The sequence below is a fragment of the Rhinolophus hipposideros genome (genome assembly GCF_964194185.1).
Source record: "Rhinolophus hipposideros genome assembly, chromosome: 8".
Lineage (NCBI taxonomy): Eukaryota > Metazoa > Chordata > Mammalia > Chiroptera > Rhinolophidae > Rhinolophus > Rhinolophus hipposideros.
In genome coordinates, this window is record NC_138054.1 from 75,892,733 (window position 1) to 75,914,029 (window position 21,297).

Here is a 21,297-nt window from a genome sequence, read left to right on the forward strand (position 1 = left end):
CACAAGAATAGGTACTTTTCTGCTCAATTTAAATTATTCAATTCACAGCATTTTATTTAGCCAACAAATACTTGAGGAATGCCTCCATATGCTAGGCACCATAGTTACACAGAGGGATTTAAAAATAGCACTTGTCTTCAGGAGCTGTCAGTCTAATGGAAGAGGTGAACAGTGAACAATCTGTTTGCTCTAGGTGTGACAGTTACCGTAATAAAAATGTGTGACAGAGCTATGACAGAGCACAGAGGAGGCGCACCAAAATGGACTGGGGATAAGAGGCAGTCAGGACATGTTTTTCGAAAGAATGTTTGGGAGATCTAAATCAAGGCCTGAAGGATAAATAAGAGTTAGCCAAAAAGAAGAGGAAGTAATTAGAAAGGCACAGGGTATGAGAGAATGTGATACATCTGAGTTGCTGCACGTAGTTCAACATACCTGGAGCCCAGAGGTAAGGAGGAGAGATGTAAAAGGGAAAAGAACAGTAAGGGCCAGATCATGGAGGACATAGTATTTCACGCTAAGAAACTTGGCCTTTTCTCAAGTTCTGGGCAAGGGGGAGCTATTGAAGGATTTAAAATAGTGACATGAATTTGAGGAAGCATCACTATAGAGGAGGAGACCAAATAAGAGGTGGTTGTTGAGAATTATAATTGTGGTCCAGAAGAGAATAACAGTTATGGGTACTGGTTTTGAAGTCAGACTGTCTTGAGTTCTAATCCTGCCTAAACCTCTCCACCATATACTAGCTGAATACACTTATATAAGACAATCTTTCTGAGTCTCAATTTTCTCATAATTAAAATTGGGATAAAACTACCTTCCTCACAGTTATTGTGGATTAAGTTATTTTATATATAAAAAGCACATTTGCGACAACATGGATGGACCTAGAGGGTATTATGCTAAGTGAAATAAGTCAGACAGAGAAAGACAAATACCATATAATCTCACTTATATGTGGAGTCTAAAAAACAGAAAAAATGAACACACAAAACAGAAACAGACTCATAGATAGAGAACAAACTGATTGCTACTAGATGGGAGACAGGTTGGGGCGCTGGGTGAAAAAGGTGAAGGGATTAAGAAGTACAAATTGGTAGTTACAAAATAGTCACAGGGAAGTAAAGTACAATGTGGGGAATATTGTCAACAATATTGTAAAAACTATGTATAATATCAGATGGGTACTAGACAACAGGGGGAATCACTTCACAAATCATATAAATGTCTAATCAATATACCTGTATACCTGAATACCTGTATACCTGTATACCTGAAACTAATATAAAATAATATTGAATGTCAACTATAAAAAAAAGGTCACAGGGATAAAAGTACAGCATAGGGAATATAGTCAATAAAATTGTAATAACTATGTACAGTGTAAGATGAGTAATAGACTTATTGGAGTTATCATTTTGTGAGGTATATAAATGTCTAATAAACACATAGTGATGTTGTTTTGTACACCTGAAACTAAATTTAAAAAGCACATAGCTAGCACTAAATAAACTATACTGATATTGAAAATCAAAAGAGTTTGAGGGGATAAAGTCTACGGGCCAGAGAAGAAAGATACCTGGAAGCTATAACAGTCAAGATTTGTGACGGACAATTGGTAAGGTATCATGGTGAAAGATAATTCCCAAGTTGCTGGCTTGGACAACTGGGTGGATGTGGTACCATTTACTGAAATAGGAAATACAGGAAAAGAAATAAATTTTCATGAAGAAAAAAAATAGAAAAGAACTGGAAGCAACCCAAATGTCCATCAACAGTAGAATAAATAAATTATGGTATATTTATGTAAATACACATTTAAAGTATCTTTGGATATAAGTGGAACATTTCAATCAATAGCTGGATAAGTAGGTCCGGCACTCAGAAGAGAGATTGGGACCAGAGATGTAAATTTGGGTACTTTCTCCATATAGGTGGTAGATGAAACCATGAAAATAGATGAAAGTCACCCAGAGAGCATACAGTAGAATGAAAAGAAACTGAAAATAGACCCGTGAGGAACCCCTGCATTTAAGAAAGGGAGTGAGGACAATAAGCTGAGACGTGAACTGCGAAGAGGTGAACAAAGTGGTGGTAGGAAAAAGACAGGAAAGACGGGCATCACAGAAGGAAAAGAACAGGAAGGTTCAAGGATGGAGAGTCAAGATCCTCAGTACTGCAAAATGAACGAGTAACGAGGATGACAAATTGCCAGACTTCTCTTGGCAAGGTCAGTAGAGTGCTAAGGGTAGAAATCAAAATACAATGGGTAACACCAAGTGACGGTGAGGCTGTGGTACAGCAGGGACTCTCCCTCAGTGCTGGTGGGACTGTCCAGACCCCATGGAAAATGGATAGTGTCCACTGTCCACTGAAGCTGAACATATATGCATTCTCTGCAACCCAGCAATTCCACGTGCAGGAATACAGAAATGCATATACCAAGATATGCAATAAAAGACATGTACAGGAATGTTCCTAGCAGCAGCATTCATAAAAGCCCCAAACTGTAAACAAGCTAAATGTCCATCAACAGTAGAATGCACATATAAAGTGTGGTTTAGTCAAACTACTTCTTACACAGCAATGAGAATGAATTGCTGCTACTCACAACAACAGGATGAATCTCAGAAACGTGCTACTGAAGAACACAAAAGAAGCCAGACCTAAGAAAACAGGTATGATTTCATTTATGTAAAGTTTAAAAATAGGCGAAACTAACTGATGGAGATAGATGTCAGGAAGACATCTGTTACGTTTGACAGGGCCTGGCGTAGGAGTAATGATTGTTAAAAGTTGGAGGCAGTGACTAAGAGGGGGACCAAAAGGGGATTCTTGAGTCCTGGTAATGTTCATTTTTTGGTCTTGAGCGTGTATACACAGATGTGCTCACTTCATAAAAATTCTTTGAACTATACAAGCGTGATTTACACACTTCCCTGTATTATGTTATACTAATAGGCAGTGAGGGAATAGAGATAATTATATGTAAACTTTTTTTTTTTAATTGGGGAATATTGGGGACAGTGTGTTTTTCCAGGACCCATCAGCTCCAAGTCAAGTTGTCATTTTCAGTCTAGTTGTGGGGGGCGCAGCTCACAGTGGCCCATATGGGAATCCAACTGGTGACCTTATGAGCACAGCACTCTAACCAACTGAGCCAACCGGCCGCCCCTAAACTAATGTCTTAAGGAGGACAGTTGTGAGGAAAGGAGAAAGAAAAGATTAAGGGAAAAGGCAGGAATTAATTTATAAAACAGCAAAATATTGAGAAGACAAAAGTTATAGCACTGCATTTTACTAGGGATTTTAAGACTCCCCCTAAAATAGTATTTCTGGATAACCCAGTTTCTATTTGAATATTTTCACTTGCAAGGATTCCCTTTCAAGTGCCCATCTTGCCAATAGCTCATGAGTTAAGTAAGTTAACATTTTAAACAGAATTTAAGTTTGTGCGTTAAAAAGAACTGCATTCCTTTTTGAGCTTAAAAAAGTTCCAAAATGGGCCAGGCCGGTGGCTCAGGTGGTTAGAGCGCTCTGCTCCTATCGCCGGTTTGATTCCCAAATGGTCCTCTACAGCTAAGATTGTGAACAACAGCTCTCCCTGGAACTGGGCTGCGGTGAGCAGCCAGAGAGATCAGCGAAAGCTGCTGTGAGCTGCTCTGAGCCGCCGACCCACTGCCTCAGTGGGGGGAGCGCAAGGCTCATAATACCAGCAAGGGCCAGGGAGCTGTGTCCTGCCCAACTAGACTGAGAAACAACGGCTTGAACCGGAGGTGGGGGAGAGATGGAAGAAAGGGGGGGAAAAAAGTTTCCAAATAATATAGAGACAAAGAGCAGCAATACCCTGATATAGATCTCCATTCATTCAACTGAATAATTACAGGTCTCGCATGTCCTGTCCTATTTCAAGACTCCTTCCCACATGTTCTTCCTTTCACTGTCCACATTTCTTCATTTGGTAGATTCCTGACTCTGTCCTATAATTCAGATCATGTGTTACCTCTGCAGAAAACACTGTCTATGTTAGTGCCTACCTTACTAATGTCTCCTAGCCAGTCTGGGAGTTCCCTGAGGAAAGAGATTATGTCTTTTATAGCTCTGCCCAGCACAAGGCAGACGCTATCTACTCAATAAACGTTTGATGAATGAGTGAATGAACAGATGAAAAATGCTACTGAAATAAACCAGGACAGCGAAGATAAAGTTTGAACTAAGATGATGGCATTTCAGGAGGTAAAATAAATAGTACCTTTTCCTATCTTTTGTAGCAATTATAACCTTTCATCATAAAGTTCTAAGAAAGAACCCTAAGAAAGACTGCTGACTTGGCCATCAGCTACTCTGACCTGGAGGTCCCCAAACCCCATACATATACATCAGTGATTTATACAAATCCTTGTCTTTTGAAATAAAAGATTTATCTCTAGGTTCCACAAGTCTGTCTTCCTTAACTCAAGAAATAACCACTGTTTATGCTGTAGTTGGTTTGTTGACTTCAAATCACTGCTCCAAGATATGTTTATAGAAATTATTGTGCAGGTAATTCTAGCTCTCACACCTTATGTGTTTAAAAAAAAATCCATTAAGTCCACTAGTGATGTCAACCCAAATCTTCCTAGCAAAAGGCAAGATCCCAAAAACAGCATCCCTACTCTGCAAGTATGTTTACAAAATTCATTTTAGTTTTTCTAATTTACCAGACAATAAAGACTGGGACTTGCCTTCAAAGCCAATCATGAATCAATGGAAAATAATCCATCCTTTTGGATAACCATACACTAAATTCCTCACACCCGTGATTTAATATTCATTCCACTGACGTTTGCTATTTGCCTTTGTAAAGTGAATGAAAGAAACTCTTGGCTATCTTTCCAGAGTCTATTATGTAGAATATTATGTGACTCCTAAGGTGAGAAAATTCATCGACACAGAAAATGGAAGAAAGAAGAAACAAGGCCACGTACTACTACATTGAATGAACCCCTAATTTATAATTCAAATTGTTTACCAGAAGAGCTCAAGTTTTTGTTTTGTTTGTTTTGGTTTTGCTTAGAGAGGGGTAGGAATTAATGTGGGCGACTTTTCCTCAAGGGAAAAATCCTGGATTCATTCATAAAGAATTAATTCTAAGCAGGAATAAAATGTAGGAAGTAACTTCTTAACTCATAACTTTGATTCGTAATGGTAATAAATCTCTCACAGGGCTATAGAAGTTCGCTTCTGACTGCTTTTCCTCCTTTCTTGCCAGACTCAGTTTGGCAATAGGCCTATTATCTTGCAGTCAGTAGGGAAAGAGAACAAGCAAGCCATTCCATGCAAGGAAAAAGTCAATTCAATTAACTTTCCTCCCTGATAAAAGTACCCAATTCTTTACAAACAAAACACACAGATCCAGAGCTCTTAAGAAGTCACATATACAAAGGACAAATCTTCACACACACAAAAGAAGACACCAGAGACTAGGAATGTAAAGAGGATAACATGTTTATCTCTCCTTGTATTATGGTTCACATCTTCCCCACAGTATCAGTAACTAATTCTGTTGGTAGGAAACAAAAACCAAGAAACAAAGATAAAATATAAAAATCAAGGAAAAAGGGATAAAAAGCAACAGAAGAAAATCACTTAAGAAGGAACAGCAGGCAAGGAATTTCAGGAATGAATTGGCTGTGTAGCTTGAAGGAAGCCACTCTGTCTTTATATGCCACAGTTTTCTCATCTCTAAAATGAGGGGGATGAGCCCCAAGAGCCTTTATAGCTCTAACAGCCTTTTAGCCTTTCAGAATGACAGAAAATTTAAATGACTAACAAAGATTAATTGCTTTACAGATTTAATCATTTTATATCTACATACTTTTAGTGAAAGTATCTGGAAATCTGGCTTACTCACAGTGGATATAGAGGGAATGGTAACTAAAATGAAATCAGATCATCTGACTAGAGACATCAATTTTAAGTATAAGGTATGCTCTTCTCCAGTATACCCTACCTGAGAAAAGGTAAGGTAGATTATTCAACCTGAAGGCTGCTTCAGAACGCACTTTGAGATCATAACACACAAATCTAATGTTTTTAAAGTGTGGACCCAGAACAGTGGGTGGTAATTTACCCACAACAAGATACATCTCTGTGAATCTCAGAACCTTAAAGACAGACAGAGCGGGAGAGGGAGACGGTGAGGGAGAGGGAGAAGGAAAGGGAGAGGGAGTGAGGGAGAGAAGGAGAGAAGGAGAGAAGGAGAGAAGGAGAGAGGGAGAGAGGGAGGGAGGGAGGGAGGAGAAAGAAGAGAAGAAAAAAGATTCTACTAGCTTAATTCTACAAAGGGTGGGAGAGAGGGAATGTCATACAAAGGATCAAAACTCAGAATGGGTTTGGACTTCTCGATAGCAACATTAGAAGCTAGAAGGCAATGGAGTAATGCCTTCAAAATGAAGGCAAGTAATTTCAAGCCTATAATTCTATACCCAACCAAACTAACAACCAAATGTGCAGGTAGAATAAAGACATTTTTCAGTCATGTAATATCTGAAAAAGATTACGTCTCATGTACCATTTCTCAGAAGGAGCACTCTATCAAAACACAATGAAAAGCTAGGATAAAGGAAGCAAGAGAAACATCACAGGAAAGAAGCAAAGCAAATCCCCAGGATGATGGTGATGAGAAACACCAGAGACAGCTATGTACAAGGCAGAAAAGAGCAGCCCATCCAGACTGGAGAAGTATGACTCAAGAGACAGCATAGGAAGGAAGCCATCATCAAGATGGCTTTTGCTACTGAATTGGCCGTTTAACCTAACAATGCTAAGGCAGTCTTCTCCAGATTCATTTTTGTATAAGGTTTGCTTGGGCCATGTGCTAATGAAATTCTTCTGTTCCCTTCTATGCCCTACTTCCTGGATCAGATAAAGACCTTCATTTTAACCCAAAGGAAAAATTCTGTTTTGACCTATTTCTGAGAGATGAATTTAGAAGCAGAAAATGCAGAACAGCCCATTGTCCTTGACCATGTTCCTGTTGGACATCCTGCAAGAACCCGGCCCATACTACAGACCTGCCAGAAGTCCTGAATACAAGCCCTGTGTTTCCCAGGATTCACTGGCCGGTTGATTTCCTGAGAAACGGCTCTTATAAACCACCAGGGAAGTTAAAGCTACATTACGACTTAAAGATATCAACTTTTCTTTTCCAGAAACATTTTACCTAAGAGGGATAATGATGCCCTTTATTACACAGCCAGGTTTTACTGCCATTCAGCTTTTATATTAGGCACTTTCAAGATCACATTAATATATAAATGAATATAAATAAAGCAATTTAATATTGCTTATTAAAAAATAAATAAGATAGTGAGAAGCACTAAAAAGGAAATAACATTTGCTGACAGGTCAGAGTACAGATGGCACCAACCAAGATGAAAAGTTCTCAATGCAAATGAAAGTTTTTGTACCGATGTGGGCCCTAGAAGCTCAAACTGCAAATGGAACTTCCCTTGCTGAATGTCTTTAGATGAGCCAGTTTCTAGAAATTTAAGTATGCTTGGTTCATAGAAAAATGATATTAAAGTAAGGACACAGTGACTTTATTTATATGCCAAATTCAAACATTCTCAATTATTCTCACATCAACCTCGGGTTCCCCCACCCCCAATATAAAAACATTCAATTTTATCTCACTGAGCTTAAAATAACATAAAGTACTTTTCAGAGCATTATCCTTGATTCCTGGGAGAATTTTCTAGCTCACAGCTACAGTAAGTGTTTTACTGTAGTTTTGGGTATACTGTTTTGTTTTTTAATTACCTTCAATCTTTCCTTATTAATGGAAATTAAAGGCTTCAGTACAAGTTGGCTTGTGCCTTTAAGGAGACATAAGTAAAAATTAAGTCCTTAAAGAACAATATTAACCTAGTGCAGGTAGACCCAGTTCTTCTGTTTGAGATAACAGTCATTCACAGATGGAACAAACTATTGCAAACTACTAGGTAACTACTGATACTATATTCTACAAATAGATTTTATTTAGGCAAAGGGTAATTCCATGTCCTCTAGTTTGCATTATCTAACTCAAATAACCCAATTTATAGAGTGCAGTCGTTAAAAGCTGCTGACCCTCCACTTCTCTTAATAAATATAAATCGTCTTGGAAAAAGAACCAACTAAAATGGCTTGAATACAATGTATTCAAGACTCTCTCCATGACCTGGCCCCTGTGTGGCTCTTCAGATTCATCTATTACTCTATTCCTCACTCCCTACATTTAGCCAGGCTAGATGGCTCTTAGTTCCTCCAATGCCGCTCTCTCGACTCCGGGCCCTTCTCTCTCCACTTCACTTGCCTACTTTATCCTCCAGGTCTCAACTTAGGCATCGCCTTCCCAGAAAAGACTTCCCCGGCCATACCCTCCCGTGACATCTTGTACTTCCTTTTGTATGACACTCGTCACTCTAAACTGTAAGCTCCAGAGGGCAGGGACTATGCCTACCTTATTCATAGCTGTATCCAAATCATCTTGTATAGCACCTGCAAATACTTGTTAAACTAGACTAAAGTTTCCATCATTTGATGGTAAGCTAACTAGCTATAATTTTCAGCTAATTGGCCCAGGAAATAATTCAAGTTTTCTGAATTAAATACCTGACTTTTAACCTTTCCACCCTTCTCCATGTTCTCACACTTTCTTTTACTTCCTTCAAATTTAACTACTGGTTTCCTTTTAGGCTGGAGAAAATGTTAGATTCATTGTATGACTGTTTCAATAATACTGGTACTTTATTCTCTTTTAAAATGTTGCTCTTTAATTATAATGTAAGTATATACCATAATTATCCTATATTTATAATATTGATAGAACCATCCATTCAACAAATATTTACGTGAACCTCCTACATATTAGATATAATACTAATTGCATAATACATAAAGTTATTGGTACCACTTGCTACTCAGGACATCATAGCTCCGTACTTTCCCTATCTTTTAAAAATATACAGTAGATATGTTCTCTCAGTGATGAAAGAACATACCAACAGTGATCTTTTCTTTAAAATGTTCATTCTAGAGGGAAAATCTGAGATCTAAGAATAGGCAAGAATAACGTTAGGTACACTGTGTCTTAGAGAGGCAGACATAAATATATTCCTAAAAACATAAGAATTAAAACCAGTTTTTTGTCAGCTTCCTATATTACAAGCAATCTCCTCACCTTGGAAGTTTCATTATCCCAAATGGCTAGCCCAAAGTAGTCTTCTTCCAAAAGATTGAGGTGCTCACACACTCGCTTAAGCAAATCTTGTCCCTTAGCATGTTTCTGCAAAGATATACATATTATAGTTGAGGTTTCCTCTTATTCCTGTGTTCATTACCAAACAAAATGTCATTTTCCAATTTCCTCTTTTATCCTTGGTAACTAACACTTTCAGTTGTGCTATGAATCATTTTCTTCATGTTTCTTTATCTAGAAAATCAAACCACTGGCAAATTTGAGTACTTGTATTCCTGTTTATAGGGAGGAAACACCCTAACTTAGAGGCTGAGATTTAGAATCAAAAAGTCCTAGCTCCTCCTATACTAGCTAAACACCCTGAGTCAATTCAATTAATATTTCTGACCATTAGCTTTCTTATCTGTGAAATGATAAGAATATTTACACCTGTCCTACCTATTGACTGGAATTGTTGGGGGGGAAAAAAATCAAAACATGCTAATTAATGCCTTTGAGAAATATATCTTTTAAAACTTCAAGAATATGGGGGCCGGCCTGGTGGCTACTTCAAGAATATTAGAAATTTTTTGGAAGACATACATGACATGTCCTTCTCTCAATGAGCTAAATTATTTTTAAGGACTATTAGTAATTCACATAGATGTTAATTCACTTTCAGACTTAACTCATTTATATTACATCGTTTTATTCACTTTTCTCACCTGTTTCCACGCTAAAAGACAGAGATGATTTGGGGATTCTTCATGTACAGGTCACTACTCTCTTATTTAAAATTCCAAACTCCGGAAGTTCTAAGAAGTAAAAGGTTGGGTGGTGGTTGTTTTTGTCAAATTCTGACCTGAAATATTATGGGGCTATTTTTGATCTTTATTTATCCATCTCCGAATGAGTCTTCATATGTTTTACCACAGAAATAATGTGTTTGACCAAATAATATGTCTTGACTACTACACATCTTATTGGGTGTATAGTGAAACATGTAGAATATGTTCTTATTGCTTTTTTAAAACCAAAAATATTCTGAATTCTGAAACACATCTGCCCCCCGAAGGTTTCTGATGTAAGGGACCCTGGATCTTGGACTAAATGAAAAGAATGAGTGTGGAATAGCTTTCCTCATCTCTAAACTAGCTAGTGGTGAGAAGCAGAAAAAGCAGACCCTAGGTCTCCTCTACTAGGCATAGTAACTAGTTTCAAAGTGCAAAAAATATTTTTCTTGATTTATTTTTTAAAACTTAGAGAGGGAATACTTATTAATAAATACAGTATAATATTTTTGACTATTTGTATTTTGATATAGTTGCATATAAGTAATCCAATTCAGAAATAATTTGTCACGAACCTAAGATACAAGTATATGTGGATTATATGTTTTATTAATTAAGGTTATTATTAGGAATAATCACAATTGCTTTATATCAAGCATATAATTGACACTGTTCTAGTTAAGAAAATAGCTAATGATTTTTAAGGATTTTAACTTGTCTTGAAGGAACAAAAGAGTAACTGAATAACTGACATTTTTATTCAATCTTGATTCAATTTCTTATTCTTTCAGAATATCATAGAGGATTTTAAGAAATGGCATTACTTGATTTGAATTTTTTACATGCTAGCTCATGGGGCTAAAGAAATAAGTAAGTAACTAAAACTTATTAAGGTTTAGAGAAGAGAGCAGAAATGAACAGATAGTAATTTTTTTTTGACAATTACGGGGATAGCTGATCTAACCTCAGAAACCTAGGAAATCTAGTCATGGAAGGTCACTCTATAAAAAGCTTTTTTATCTAACAAAATTGTTTGGGATTATAAAAGTAACACATGCTCAATTCACAAGATTTGGCAGATGCAGGACAAATTGGGGAAGAGAATAGGCTCACTCGTAATCCTTCCACACCTCTACCTCCAGAAAAATCTCTATTATATAAACATTTCAGCCCATAGAAAGACCCATTATACTGGGCCTTAGCTCAGGCCATGGCACCACTTACCCAACCCTACATGAAATAATTTGTAAGAATTCTAGCTACTGAAACTTAAAATGTACTCACCTCCACAACACATTCATAAACTGTGTCATCCAATAAAGAAACTTTGCAATGCATGTTTCTGTGTCTTCTGATTGATTTCTGGGAAGCTTTTAATTCTCTTTCTCCTTTTGATTCAGGACTTTCCTCTTTCACTTCTATTTTAGAGCACTCTTCAAGTCCTCCTCCTTCCTTAGTTTCAAAATCTGGATCTTCTCTGTGTTCTTCCTGAGCAGGCTACATATCCATGACATCACCAAGTTAGTAAAACATTTCACAAAGCATGCTGTATACACTTCTACCTACAATCACACTATCAATAAAGGCATTAACTAAAGAAGAAAAACTGTTAAAACAAATATAACTGATATTAAGATTAAATATTTTTCTAGAAAAGATATTATGATCTCCCAAAAGATCTATAGAGACTGCTATTCTTAAAACTTCATAATAGAAGGTAGAATCTCATCTTTCAAATCAATAAATCTGAAGGCTTCAGGTAAATGAGAGAACACCAATCTGCTGTTCTCAGCAATTATATAGTCTTCCTGTACGCCATTATATATGATTAAAGCCTATCAAAACTTTAACACCTCTGCCCCATTTTCCTCAATTTGAGCAAGGTAGCCTTATAAATTACAAAATGAGATGTGATTTGTCACATATTCTAAATTTTATGAATGGTTAAGAGGGGTTCTTGGGACTAATTTTAGAGTATACATAGTAGGCTAACAACTGTAACTACCAACTAACTTGTTTCTACCAGGAATCAATCATGATAAATACAAAGAAGATTCAAAGAAGCAAGAGACAGATTGAAATCTGCATGAACTGTTATGGGGTATTTTCTTTTATCTTTATTCATCTTAGAATGAATCTTCATATATTTTACATTTACATCCCAAAGTAATACAGGTAAGCGGAACAACATTTTGGCACAGACTTTCTTACATAACAAAATTGCTGAAAGATTCTTAACTAAACCTCACTATTTCTTTTCTTTCAAAAGAATACATGGTTGACGTTTAGGAAAAAGGATTTAATTATTTGGTTCCTGCATTAGATATTGGAGCAGGTCTAACAGGCTCCTTCCCAATCTTAATGACCTTCTTAACTCTGACCTCTTCAGAGAGGTCTTCATTGGCTATCCTATCTATCCTATCCCCACTCTACTGTTCTTCACATCAGTACCCGGAGTATTGCCTTCATAACATTTATTATGATAAATAATAACTACTTTTTTGTCTCCTCCATTAGACTATAAACTTATCAAGAGTAGGGATCGTGTTTGTTTTATAAAAAGAAAGCAAACATTTACATAGCAATAGGCCAGTTAGTATTCTAAAAGCATTACTTAAATGAACTTATTTTAACCTCATAATAACCCTCTGGGGAAGGTACTATTATTATCCCCACTTGACAGATAAGAAACTGAGGCCAGAGAAGTTCAAGTAACTTGCCTAGGATCATACAGTTAATAAGACACATGCCAGTCTGGCTCCAGAATTCATGATCTCAAACCTCTTCACCATACTGTAGTTTTTATTTACCAATGCATATCCAACTTAGGGCCTGGAACACATAGTAGGTTTTCAATAAATATTTGTTTAATGAATGAATAAATAAATAAATATTTTAAAATGACACATGGCTTCCCCAAAAATCCAAGGTACTCTAGATAAACACAGACTCACGTTTTAAAAATCCTGGATAGAAAAGGACCACTCAAATGAAATTCTCCTACACATAAGAAATATGGTTAAGCAAATAAACATTTATCCACAAGGTTCTGATCCACAAGGTTTTAACTGTAAATCCTAGCTTCCAAAAAACCCCAAATAGTTCGCTCCTTTAAACAATATCCCCACGGAATTTTATTATTTGTTTCTTTTTCTTTATATGTAGACAAATATCTGCACACAATTTATTAGGTTGGTGCAAAAATAATTGCAGTTTAAAAGGTTACAAAAAAAATTGAAAAAAACCGCAATTACTTTTGCACCCACCTAATATCCTAATTCTCAATTAATGGAGTTTCAATGAATGAGATTTTAGTTAAATCTAGAATTAACTTTGTCTGTTAATTCATCATCTGTTTCAACTCCAGTACAAATGTTATGATCTTTAGACAAAATAAGCTTATCCTGATTCAAATGCTAACTAAAATGAGATATGGATTTTTCCCTACATAAAACAGAGGACAAAAAAAGCCGTTAAAAACCTCTTGCAAGTAACAAGTTTCCTGAAAGATAATGTAATTTAACTTTTGGTATTCTTAAAATAAAATTAATGACTTAAGATATGTAGGGTTTCTTTGCCTTCACTGTTCATGTTTAATAACTGAGTAACAATAAGTAACAGTTACTAAGTGCTTAGTATATGCCAGGCCATATTTAAGAGCTTCACATGTTTATCTCTTCTAAATACTCATAATTGTCAAATGAGGTAGATATCATTATCCTCCTTGTACAGAAGAGGAAACTGATAAAGCAAAAGTGTCACTTCTCTCTGACTTGAACCCTCTAGTCTGATTTCAGTCTGCATTCTTAACTATTACACTATATACTAAATCTTGTTTTCAATCTTGTTTCACTAATAGAAGTACATAATTACAACTTTATCCTAAATTTTACTCTTAGCACCTTTAATGTACAATATTTCTAGAAATACATGTAACATTCTCAGACAATTCTAATAAAACTAGATAGCCCAAACCTGAGACCTGTTAATAGAAATATATAGGGCTTACACTTTTAACAACGCAGATACTGCTCACATGCTTTAAAAAAAACTTTGAAAATTTCTCCATGTTTTTTGGATAGATGAACAAATTCTCAGCTCATGTTTAGTTTTGCTACACTGTGACACAATTAAGACCCCCAAATTACTATATATTACAAAAGTGATATAAAAACTAGATTTCGTCATCTATATCTTACACTCTGTGATAATATGATCTAGTTGGAGAAGACGACAAAAAAAAAGGCAGGCATGGTTCAAATCTATCATATACCTCGGGAGGGTTTGAATCTATCACCTGGCTTTTATGAAGATTCCCATAAAAGATTCATGTCTGCTGTTAACTATCCCTAATAATTCCACAAAATGAACTCTAAACCACCTGAATTCTTTTTTCCTTTTATTAAAAATTATTCCATTATTACAGTAAAATGATAGGTAGGTTGAATAAACTCATTTAATAATTTTCTTTCATTTTGTTTCCTTTGATTGGTACAGTATGTGTATCTTTTTTAAAATCAAGTTTCCATTGACTACATTAATTTCTTTAGAGCAGAAACTCCAAAGCTTCATGTTCCTTATTACTATCAATGCCAAGTCAACTGTCTTGTAGGAAATAAAACCTAATGTTCTTAAATGAAAACTAAAGTGCCTAGCCCCCCTTCCGTACACCCACCTCCCACACATTCACACATCCTTACCTGTGTTTCTGCGCTGCTCAATGAATGAAGATCCAAGGATGGGTCTGTTTTGAGTTCAGGTTCAGGAGCTGCAATTGGGGCCTTTAAAATGATCTCTTCATCAAGATTGGTTGCAAATTCTATCTCTTTCTGACCGCCTTCACCTTTCTCTTTAGCTGCCTCTACTTCTTTGCTGTCCTCCTCGGAGACCTGAGATTTAGGCCTTTTGAGAAATGAGGAGAACAGCCGTGACAGGCCCCTGTTTTCTGATGTCCGCTCCTTGTTCTTGGTCAAGTCTTCATGGGTCGGAGTGTCTCCATTAGATGTTTTCAGCTTCTGCTCACATCGATTATCTCCTTCAGCTGCTGCTTGAGAAGCCTCTTCCAGCTGAGTTTCTTGTTGGCCTGAGTTTGTAGCTCCTTCACCCTCTTCCTTCTGTTGTTGGTGCTGTGAATTTTCGGCCTCAACCACTAAACTCTTCTCTGTTGTCATGATGTTGCTATTACAAAGAAGTTGGAAAGGGGGGGTGTTATAAACAAAACACATTACTGTAGACAAAACCGTAAATCAGATCAAGTATGCCAAAATTAATATATTTTGGTATTTAATCACCAACAGACAGTACACCAGTCCATTAAATATGACGCTTTCCATTAAAGCACAAAAATATTTACCTATACATCCTGAATAAATTATTAATGCCTTGACTTGCCAAAGATATGCACATAGAGAAATTAGCTTAAAATAGTACTCCCTGAAGTCACCTTAGTGAAATCACCAAGGTCACCTTAGTGAAATGCATATTTTAAATTCAATGCTCAGAACTGTACATAGCAAATACAGTTTTATCCTGCCTAAAAAGGGATCTTATTTGTATACTATCCTCTGAGAGTATCAATCTGAAAGTACAAGGTTTGCAGGAATTATTCTTTGCAAAATTCTCTACACCCCAAGAGATGATGTGATAAAAAGAATGTCCGACACCTTAGAGTTCTTTTCCCTATGTTTCTTAGAATGCGTAGACTTCTCTATTAAGAACAGCAAATGCAGAATTCTGATCATTTATCAGACTTGTCAACGGCAATGACAAATATACGGGTCAAACAATCACAATAAAATTCCTTAGGTTTTCATGTTCCAATACTAGATTACAGGCTCTTGCAGAAGTAACCTACTTTAAATTCTGTAAAATCTTTTCTCCTTCTGAAAAATGTGATTTTTGAATGCTCAGCATTTTTAACAGTAGGTAGTTAAATTATTACAACAGAGAAAAATAGAGAAGAAAAATTTAGAAAGCAAACGATTCCATTGTAGGAGAGGAGGAGAAGGCAGGCTGTGGACCTCACATATTTTAAGCTTGCTGATTTCCAGCCTCTTGATCTCAAAACCCCAGTATGATTAGTCAAGCCTCACAATAGTTGCCAAAGACCATGGTCACACCTTGCTTACTAAAGAGTAACCAACACATAAGGGAACTTCTGAGACACTGGGCAATGGAGTTGACTATGGGGTATTATCTACATTACGTCAATTCAGCCTTTCAACAACTCTGAAAGGGAAAGAGGAATCACCTGGTCTTACAGTTGAAGAAATCAAAAAACTCAAAAAGCAACTTGCCCAAGGTCACACTGCTAGTAGGTGACAAACCACTTTAAGTGGTATTGAACTAAATAAAGGTATATTAATAAAAGGAAAAGCCTTTAAATGGGCTCTTACTGCTAATCTACTCAAATTATTTTAAACAATAAAAAATTACAGCAGTATATTTTCCAGTTTCATTTATTATAGACATCAAAATTATTCTGTGCTAATAAAATATGGAATCCAGTTTTAAATGTTGTCAACATTGTTTAAAACATTTACCAACCAATATACATTCTTAATTTTCACCCCCGAGTGAGGTACACTTGTACTTAAATAAAAGAAATAAAATAGTCTTCAATTCCTCCTTATATTAGGAGTAGGCGATTGATTTTTACAAAATTCTTTTTCTTTAATCTCTAAGTAATCAAACTTGACCCAGAAAGAAAATCGGGATATCAAACCAAGAGTAATGATTTGATTTGAAAGCACTCATTTACTTCGTATTTCCTTTGCAGAAATAAACAGAGGCCAGGTTGAGGAATTCAGCACTATTTCCATGGATTTCAGATATGATTTTATCATTCACCTTACTGAAAAGGCACAGAAACGACTATATTAAAATTTTTCTATACAATAGAGTTTAAATAAGGGCTCTCATTAAAGATCTATTAAAACAAATTACAAATCTCTTGTGAAAATTTTAGCAGATGTGAAAATCACTTAAACCCCACTTCTAACAATCTTCGACTTGTATCTTTCAGTAAATAAAGAGTATTTATTCTTGTGTTTACAATTTTTTCTTATAATTTTAAAAATACAAAAGATCTTCTAAGGATATTCCTATAATTGCTTTCACATAAAAAGGTGTCTTATCTCTAAGAAAGTAGCTGAATGAGTATAAGTATTCAATTGTTAAACAAAAACCAAAATACAGAGATGGTAACAATCTATATGCTACATGTGTATGTTAAATTTTAATGTGCATCGAATCACCTAGCAATCTTGTAAAAATACAGATTTTGATTCAGCAGGTCTGAAATGGGGCCTGAGACTGCGTTTCCAAGAAGCTCCAAAATGATGCTGATATTGCTGGCTAGGGTTTCCAGGCAGGAAGTCCCGCCCATTCTCAGGAATCCCCTCCCCTTCCCATTCCCGAATCTCGAGAAAAGTTGGTTGGGAAATTGGGAAAATCAGCTCCTTGAACCCAGGGGTTGGTAGTATCAGCGGTCACTTTGTGGAAATGATTCATCGTGGAGAACAGAAAATAGTTTGTATCTCGGGATTTGGGAACGGGAAAGCGAAAAAATTCCTGCGAACAGGTGGGAATTCCCGCCTGGAAACCCTACTGCTGGCCCAATGACCACACTTTGAATAGCAAGGCAGAGAAAACCACTATTACTTTGGGCACATACTCAAAATGCCTACTAAACAAAGATGGTAAAAAACTACTTTTAGAAAGTGGGATATGAAGAATGAGAAATACTCGACACAATAAATGCTCAACAAATGCTTGCTGCATTAATGAACTAAGCAAAGAATGCAACATATTAATTGTGGAAGCTGATAACACTTTTTTAGAACTCGTTGGGCACTTAATCAAAAGTTAATCGAAATTTTTAACCACAGAGCTGTGGCAATTCCGAGTTGTCCGTGTAGCCAGAACACTTGTTCAGAGTCAATGTTCTTGCTACCTCCATTGATAGGATCTCTGCCACATTTAGGAAGGAATCATCAAGACATATGAATAAAGAATTCGAGATTAACATCTATCAGTGCAAAACCAATAGGTTTTGCCGCATAATTGGATATACGTAAAAAACAAGGTGAACACAAGAACAGCTGAGAACACAATATGAGGAGCAAGCACACAAGCTGAAGGGCAAAAGAATTCTTTTGGAACATACTGAAACCAACTTCAGGTAATACCATAAATGCAAGAAAACAATCAGAAATCAGCAATGCAGTATTCAGCAGAGATGCTACAATTCAGCCTATGCAAGGAAAAGTAGATAAAAATACATTATTAAGAATGGTTTTGATGTATGTTCTTTCCAGTCGTGCACACGTGAGTAGCAATGCTATTAGTTAAGAGCCACAAAAGCAAAGGTGGGGGGTGGGGAGAGAAAATATAAAATGAAACCAATAAACCAGGCAAGTTATCTTCAGTTAGCTCTGAGGCTGATTAGAATTAAACAAAAAATAAATAGCAAAAAAAAAAAAAAATCTCAACATCACTAATCATCAGAGAAATGCAAATGAAAACCACAATGAGATATCACCTCACCCCAGTCAGAATGGCTTTCATCAACAAGACAAATAGTAACAAGTGTTAGAGAGACTGTGGAGAAAAAGGAACCCTCATTCACTGTTGGTGGGAATGCAGACTGGTGCAGCCGCTATGGAAGGCAGTGTGGAGGTTCCTCAAGAAATTACGAATAGAATTACCATACGACCCAGCAATCGCTCTCCTGGGTATCTACCCAAAAAATCTGAAAGCATTTCTCTATAGAGACACCTGTACTCCAATGTTCATTGCAGCTTTGTTTACGGTGGCCATGACATGGAAACAACCAAAATGTCCTTCGATAGATGAATGGATAAAGAAGTTGTGGTACATATACACAATGGAATACTATTCGGCGTTAAGGAAAGATGATATAGGAGCATTTGTGACAACATGGATGGGCCTTGAGAGTATAATGCTAAGTGAAATAAGTCAGACAGAAAAAGCAGAAAACCCTATGATTTCACTGATATGTGGTATATAAACCAAAAACAACAAAAGAACAAGACAAACAAATGAGAAACAAAACTCATAGATACAGACAGTAATTTAGTGGTTACCAGAGAGTAAGGGGGTGGGGGGTGGGTGATGAGGGTAAGGGGGATCAAATATATGGTGATGGAAGGAGAACTGACTCTGGGTGGTGAACACACAATGGGATTTATAGATGATGTAATACAGAATTGTACACCTGAAATCTATGTAAATTTACTAACAATTGTCACCCCAATAAATCTAATTAATTAAAAAAAAAGATGGAGTGAGCAATTAAAAAAAAAAATCCTATGGACCATTTCCTAAAAGATCAAACAAACTCATCATGACGGATGCTATACCATGTGTCCCCAAAAATAAGACCTAGTCGGACAATCAGCTCTAATATGTCTTTTGGAGCAAAAATTAATATAAGACCGAGTAATATATTATATCATATATCATATAAGATACGGTCTTATATAAGACCCAGTATTATATATATTTTATTATATTATATTATTTTATACCTCGTCTTATAGTAAAATAAGACCAGGTCTTATAATAATTTTTGCTCCAAAAGACACATTAGAGCTGATTGTCCGGCTAGGTCTCATTTTGGGGAAAACACGGTACATGCAGCCAAATTCTTCATATTACAAATGATAGGATGGGTAACCAGAGGAAAAGATACAAAGAAGTCGTAAAAACAGGATAAATGCTCTATAAACAGGCCCTTCCTACATAAATAATACTCGTTTTCATTCTGAATACAAAATCCAAAAGGAGGTATCTGTTTACATAATGTCAGAAAGAGGCCTTTTGATTAAAAACAAATCAGCACAGCACTTAAGACAAACTGATGAGTTGCCATTCCATCTCAGTCCTAATCCTCTGAACCCCAGGAATTATACCCATCCGGTATCAAAGCTACACTTGTTTTACCAGTGTGCATCTGTTGACTTCAGGAGAATCAGATCTTTAAAAACCTGATACTGAGTGGACTGCAAGTGCCGGGGGATATCGTTCATCTTTTTTGTATCTCTTTCTAACATTTGTACAGTCAGTGCTCCATTAATGCTTCTTGGGTGGAAAACTTTGTGAAAACACTACAGTTTGGTACCACTAAGAAAATTTCCTATATAATCACCATTTAGCTATGAAGTATAATGATTTAATTATTGGTAATACTCTTCAAATTAGATCACGGAACACCTATCAATGTTTACAGGGTACTAACCATATATAAGGTTTTGGCTCAGCTCTTTTTTTTTTCTTATTAAAAATTCTATCTTTTATTCACTGATTTTACATGTTGCCTTTATCAAAACTAAATTTCCATATTCCCTTGAGTCTATTATAGGAGTTTCTAACAGTCCATTGATATGCCTATTTACTCATGTGGCTCAGCTCTTTGAGGGGGAGTACAGAAGGATAATACACAATTCTTAAGGAGATAAGACAAATAACTAAAACACAAGGTAGTACCTGGGGCTCAAATCAGAAAAGGTCTCATGAGTGGAACCAATTAAGCATTAAGAAGTACAAAGTAAGAACTCCCAACTAGAGTGATCACCGAAGGCCATATGGAAAAGATGGTTTTAAAGTTACACTTTGAAGGATGAGGGTAAGATGTCAAAAGAAACTTGAAGTGCAAAGGGCAAGTGGAATTCCACATAAGGCAACTACAGTTAGTAAGAATACTGCAGCTATTCGGGAAGTGGTCCAGACTGGTTGGAACAGTCTACAACAGGAAAGGAGACTGTAAGAGAGGGTTAGAATAGAGTTACCATTTAAAATTAGTGCTAACTGACATAATATTAGTAGCTTCCATTTACTGAGCATCTACTAAATACCACGCATTATTCTACATACGTCACCACTTATCTGACAACCATTTATTAAATAGCTGTTTTCATTTCCCAGATAAACAGGTTCTGGGAGGTAAAAAATTTTCCTCAGATCATAAAAATAAGCCATGCTTTAATGACACTATTAATATACTACAGGGTGGTGATTCTGTTGCAAATTCCCACGATAGGATCTGTCTTTCTAAAACTTGGTACTTCAGATGCTCCCCCCACTGTGCTCTAGCTGAACAATTTATGAACAGGCTATTCAGTCTGGCCAAGACCACCTCTGCTCCCAGCAGTTTCAAGTCTCCCTCTCATTTACGTCTTTCTTTCCATAGAGTGTATATGAAGATAGAATAGGGAGACAGGGAAAAACAGGCAAAGAGGACAGATTACGAAACGACTTGAATAACACACTAACTAGTTTGGA

General features: G+C 36.3%; 1 protein-coding gene across 18 annotated transcripts in view; it reads right to left on the reverse strand.

Annotated features, from left to right (window-relative positions):
* Window positions 1–21,297, reverse strand: part of EPB41 (erythrocyte membrane protein band 4.1) — a 171,959-nt gene that overhangs the window by 81,558 nt on the left and 69,104 nt on the right. For 10 of the 18 annotated variants that reach the window (XM_081055611.1, XM_081055625.1, XM_081055624.1 and 7 more), the window contains exons 2-4: window positions 14,694–15,171; window positions 11,278–11,490; window positions 9,206–9,310 (exon numbers count right to left, since the gene is read on the reverse strand). In XM_081055611.1, the coding sequence (XP_080911737.1) occupies window positions 9,206–9,310; window positions 11,278–11,490; window positions 14,694–15,164 (789 nt within the window). In that variant the 5' untranslated portion in view covers window positions 15,165–15,171. Of the gene's footprint in view, window positions 1–9,205; window positions 9,311–11,277; window positions 11,491–12,713; window positions 12,826–12,947; window positions 12,994–14,693; window positions 15,172–21,297 lie in introns of all 18 variants that reach the window. The other 8 variants (XM_081055617.1, XM_081055614.1, XM_081055612.1 and 5 more) reach the window with 4 other exon arrangements.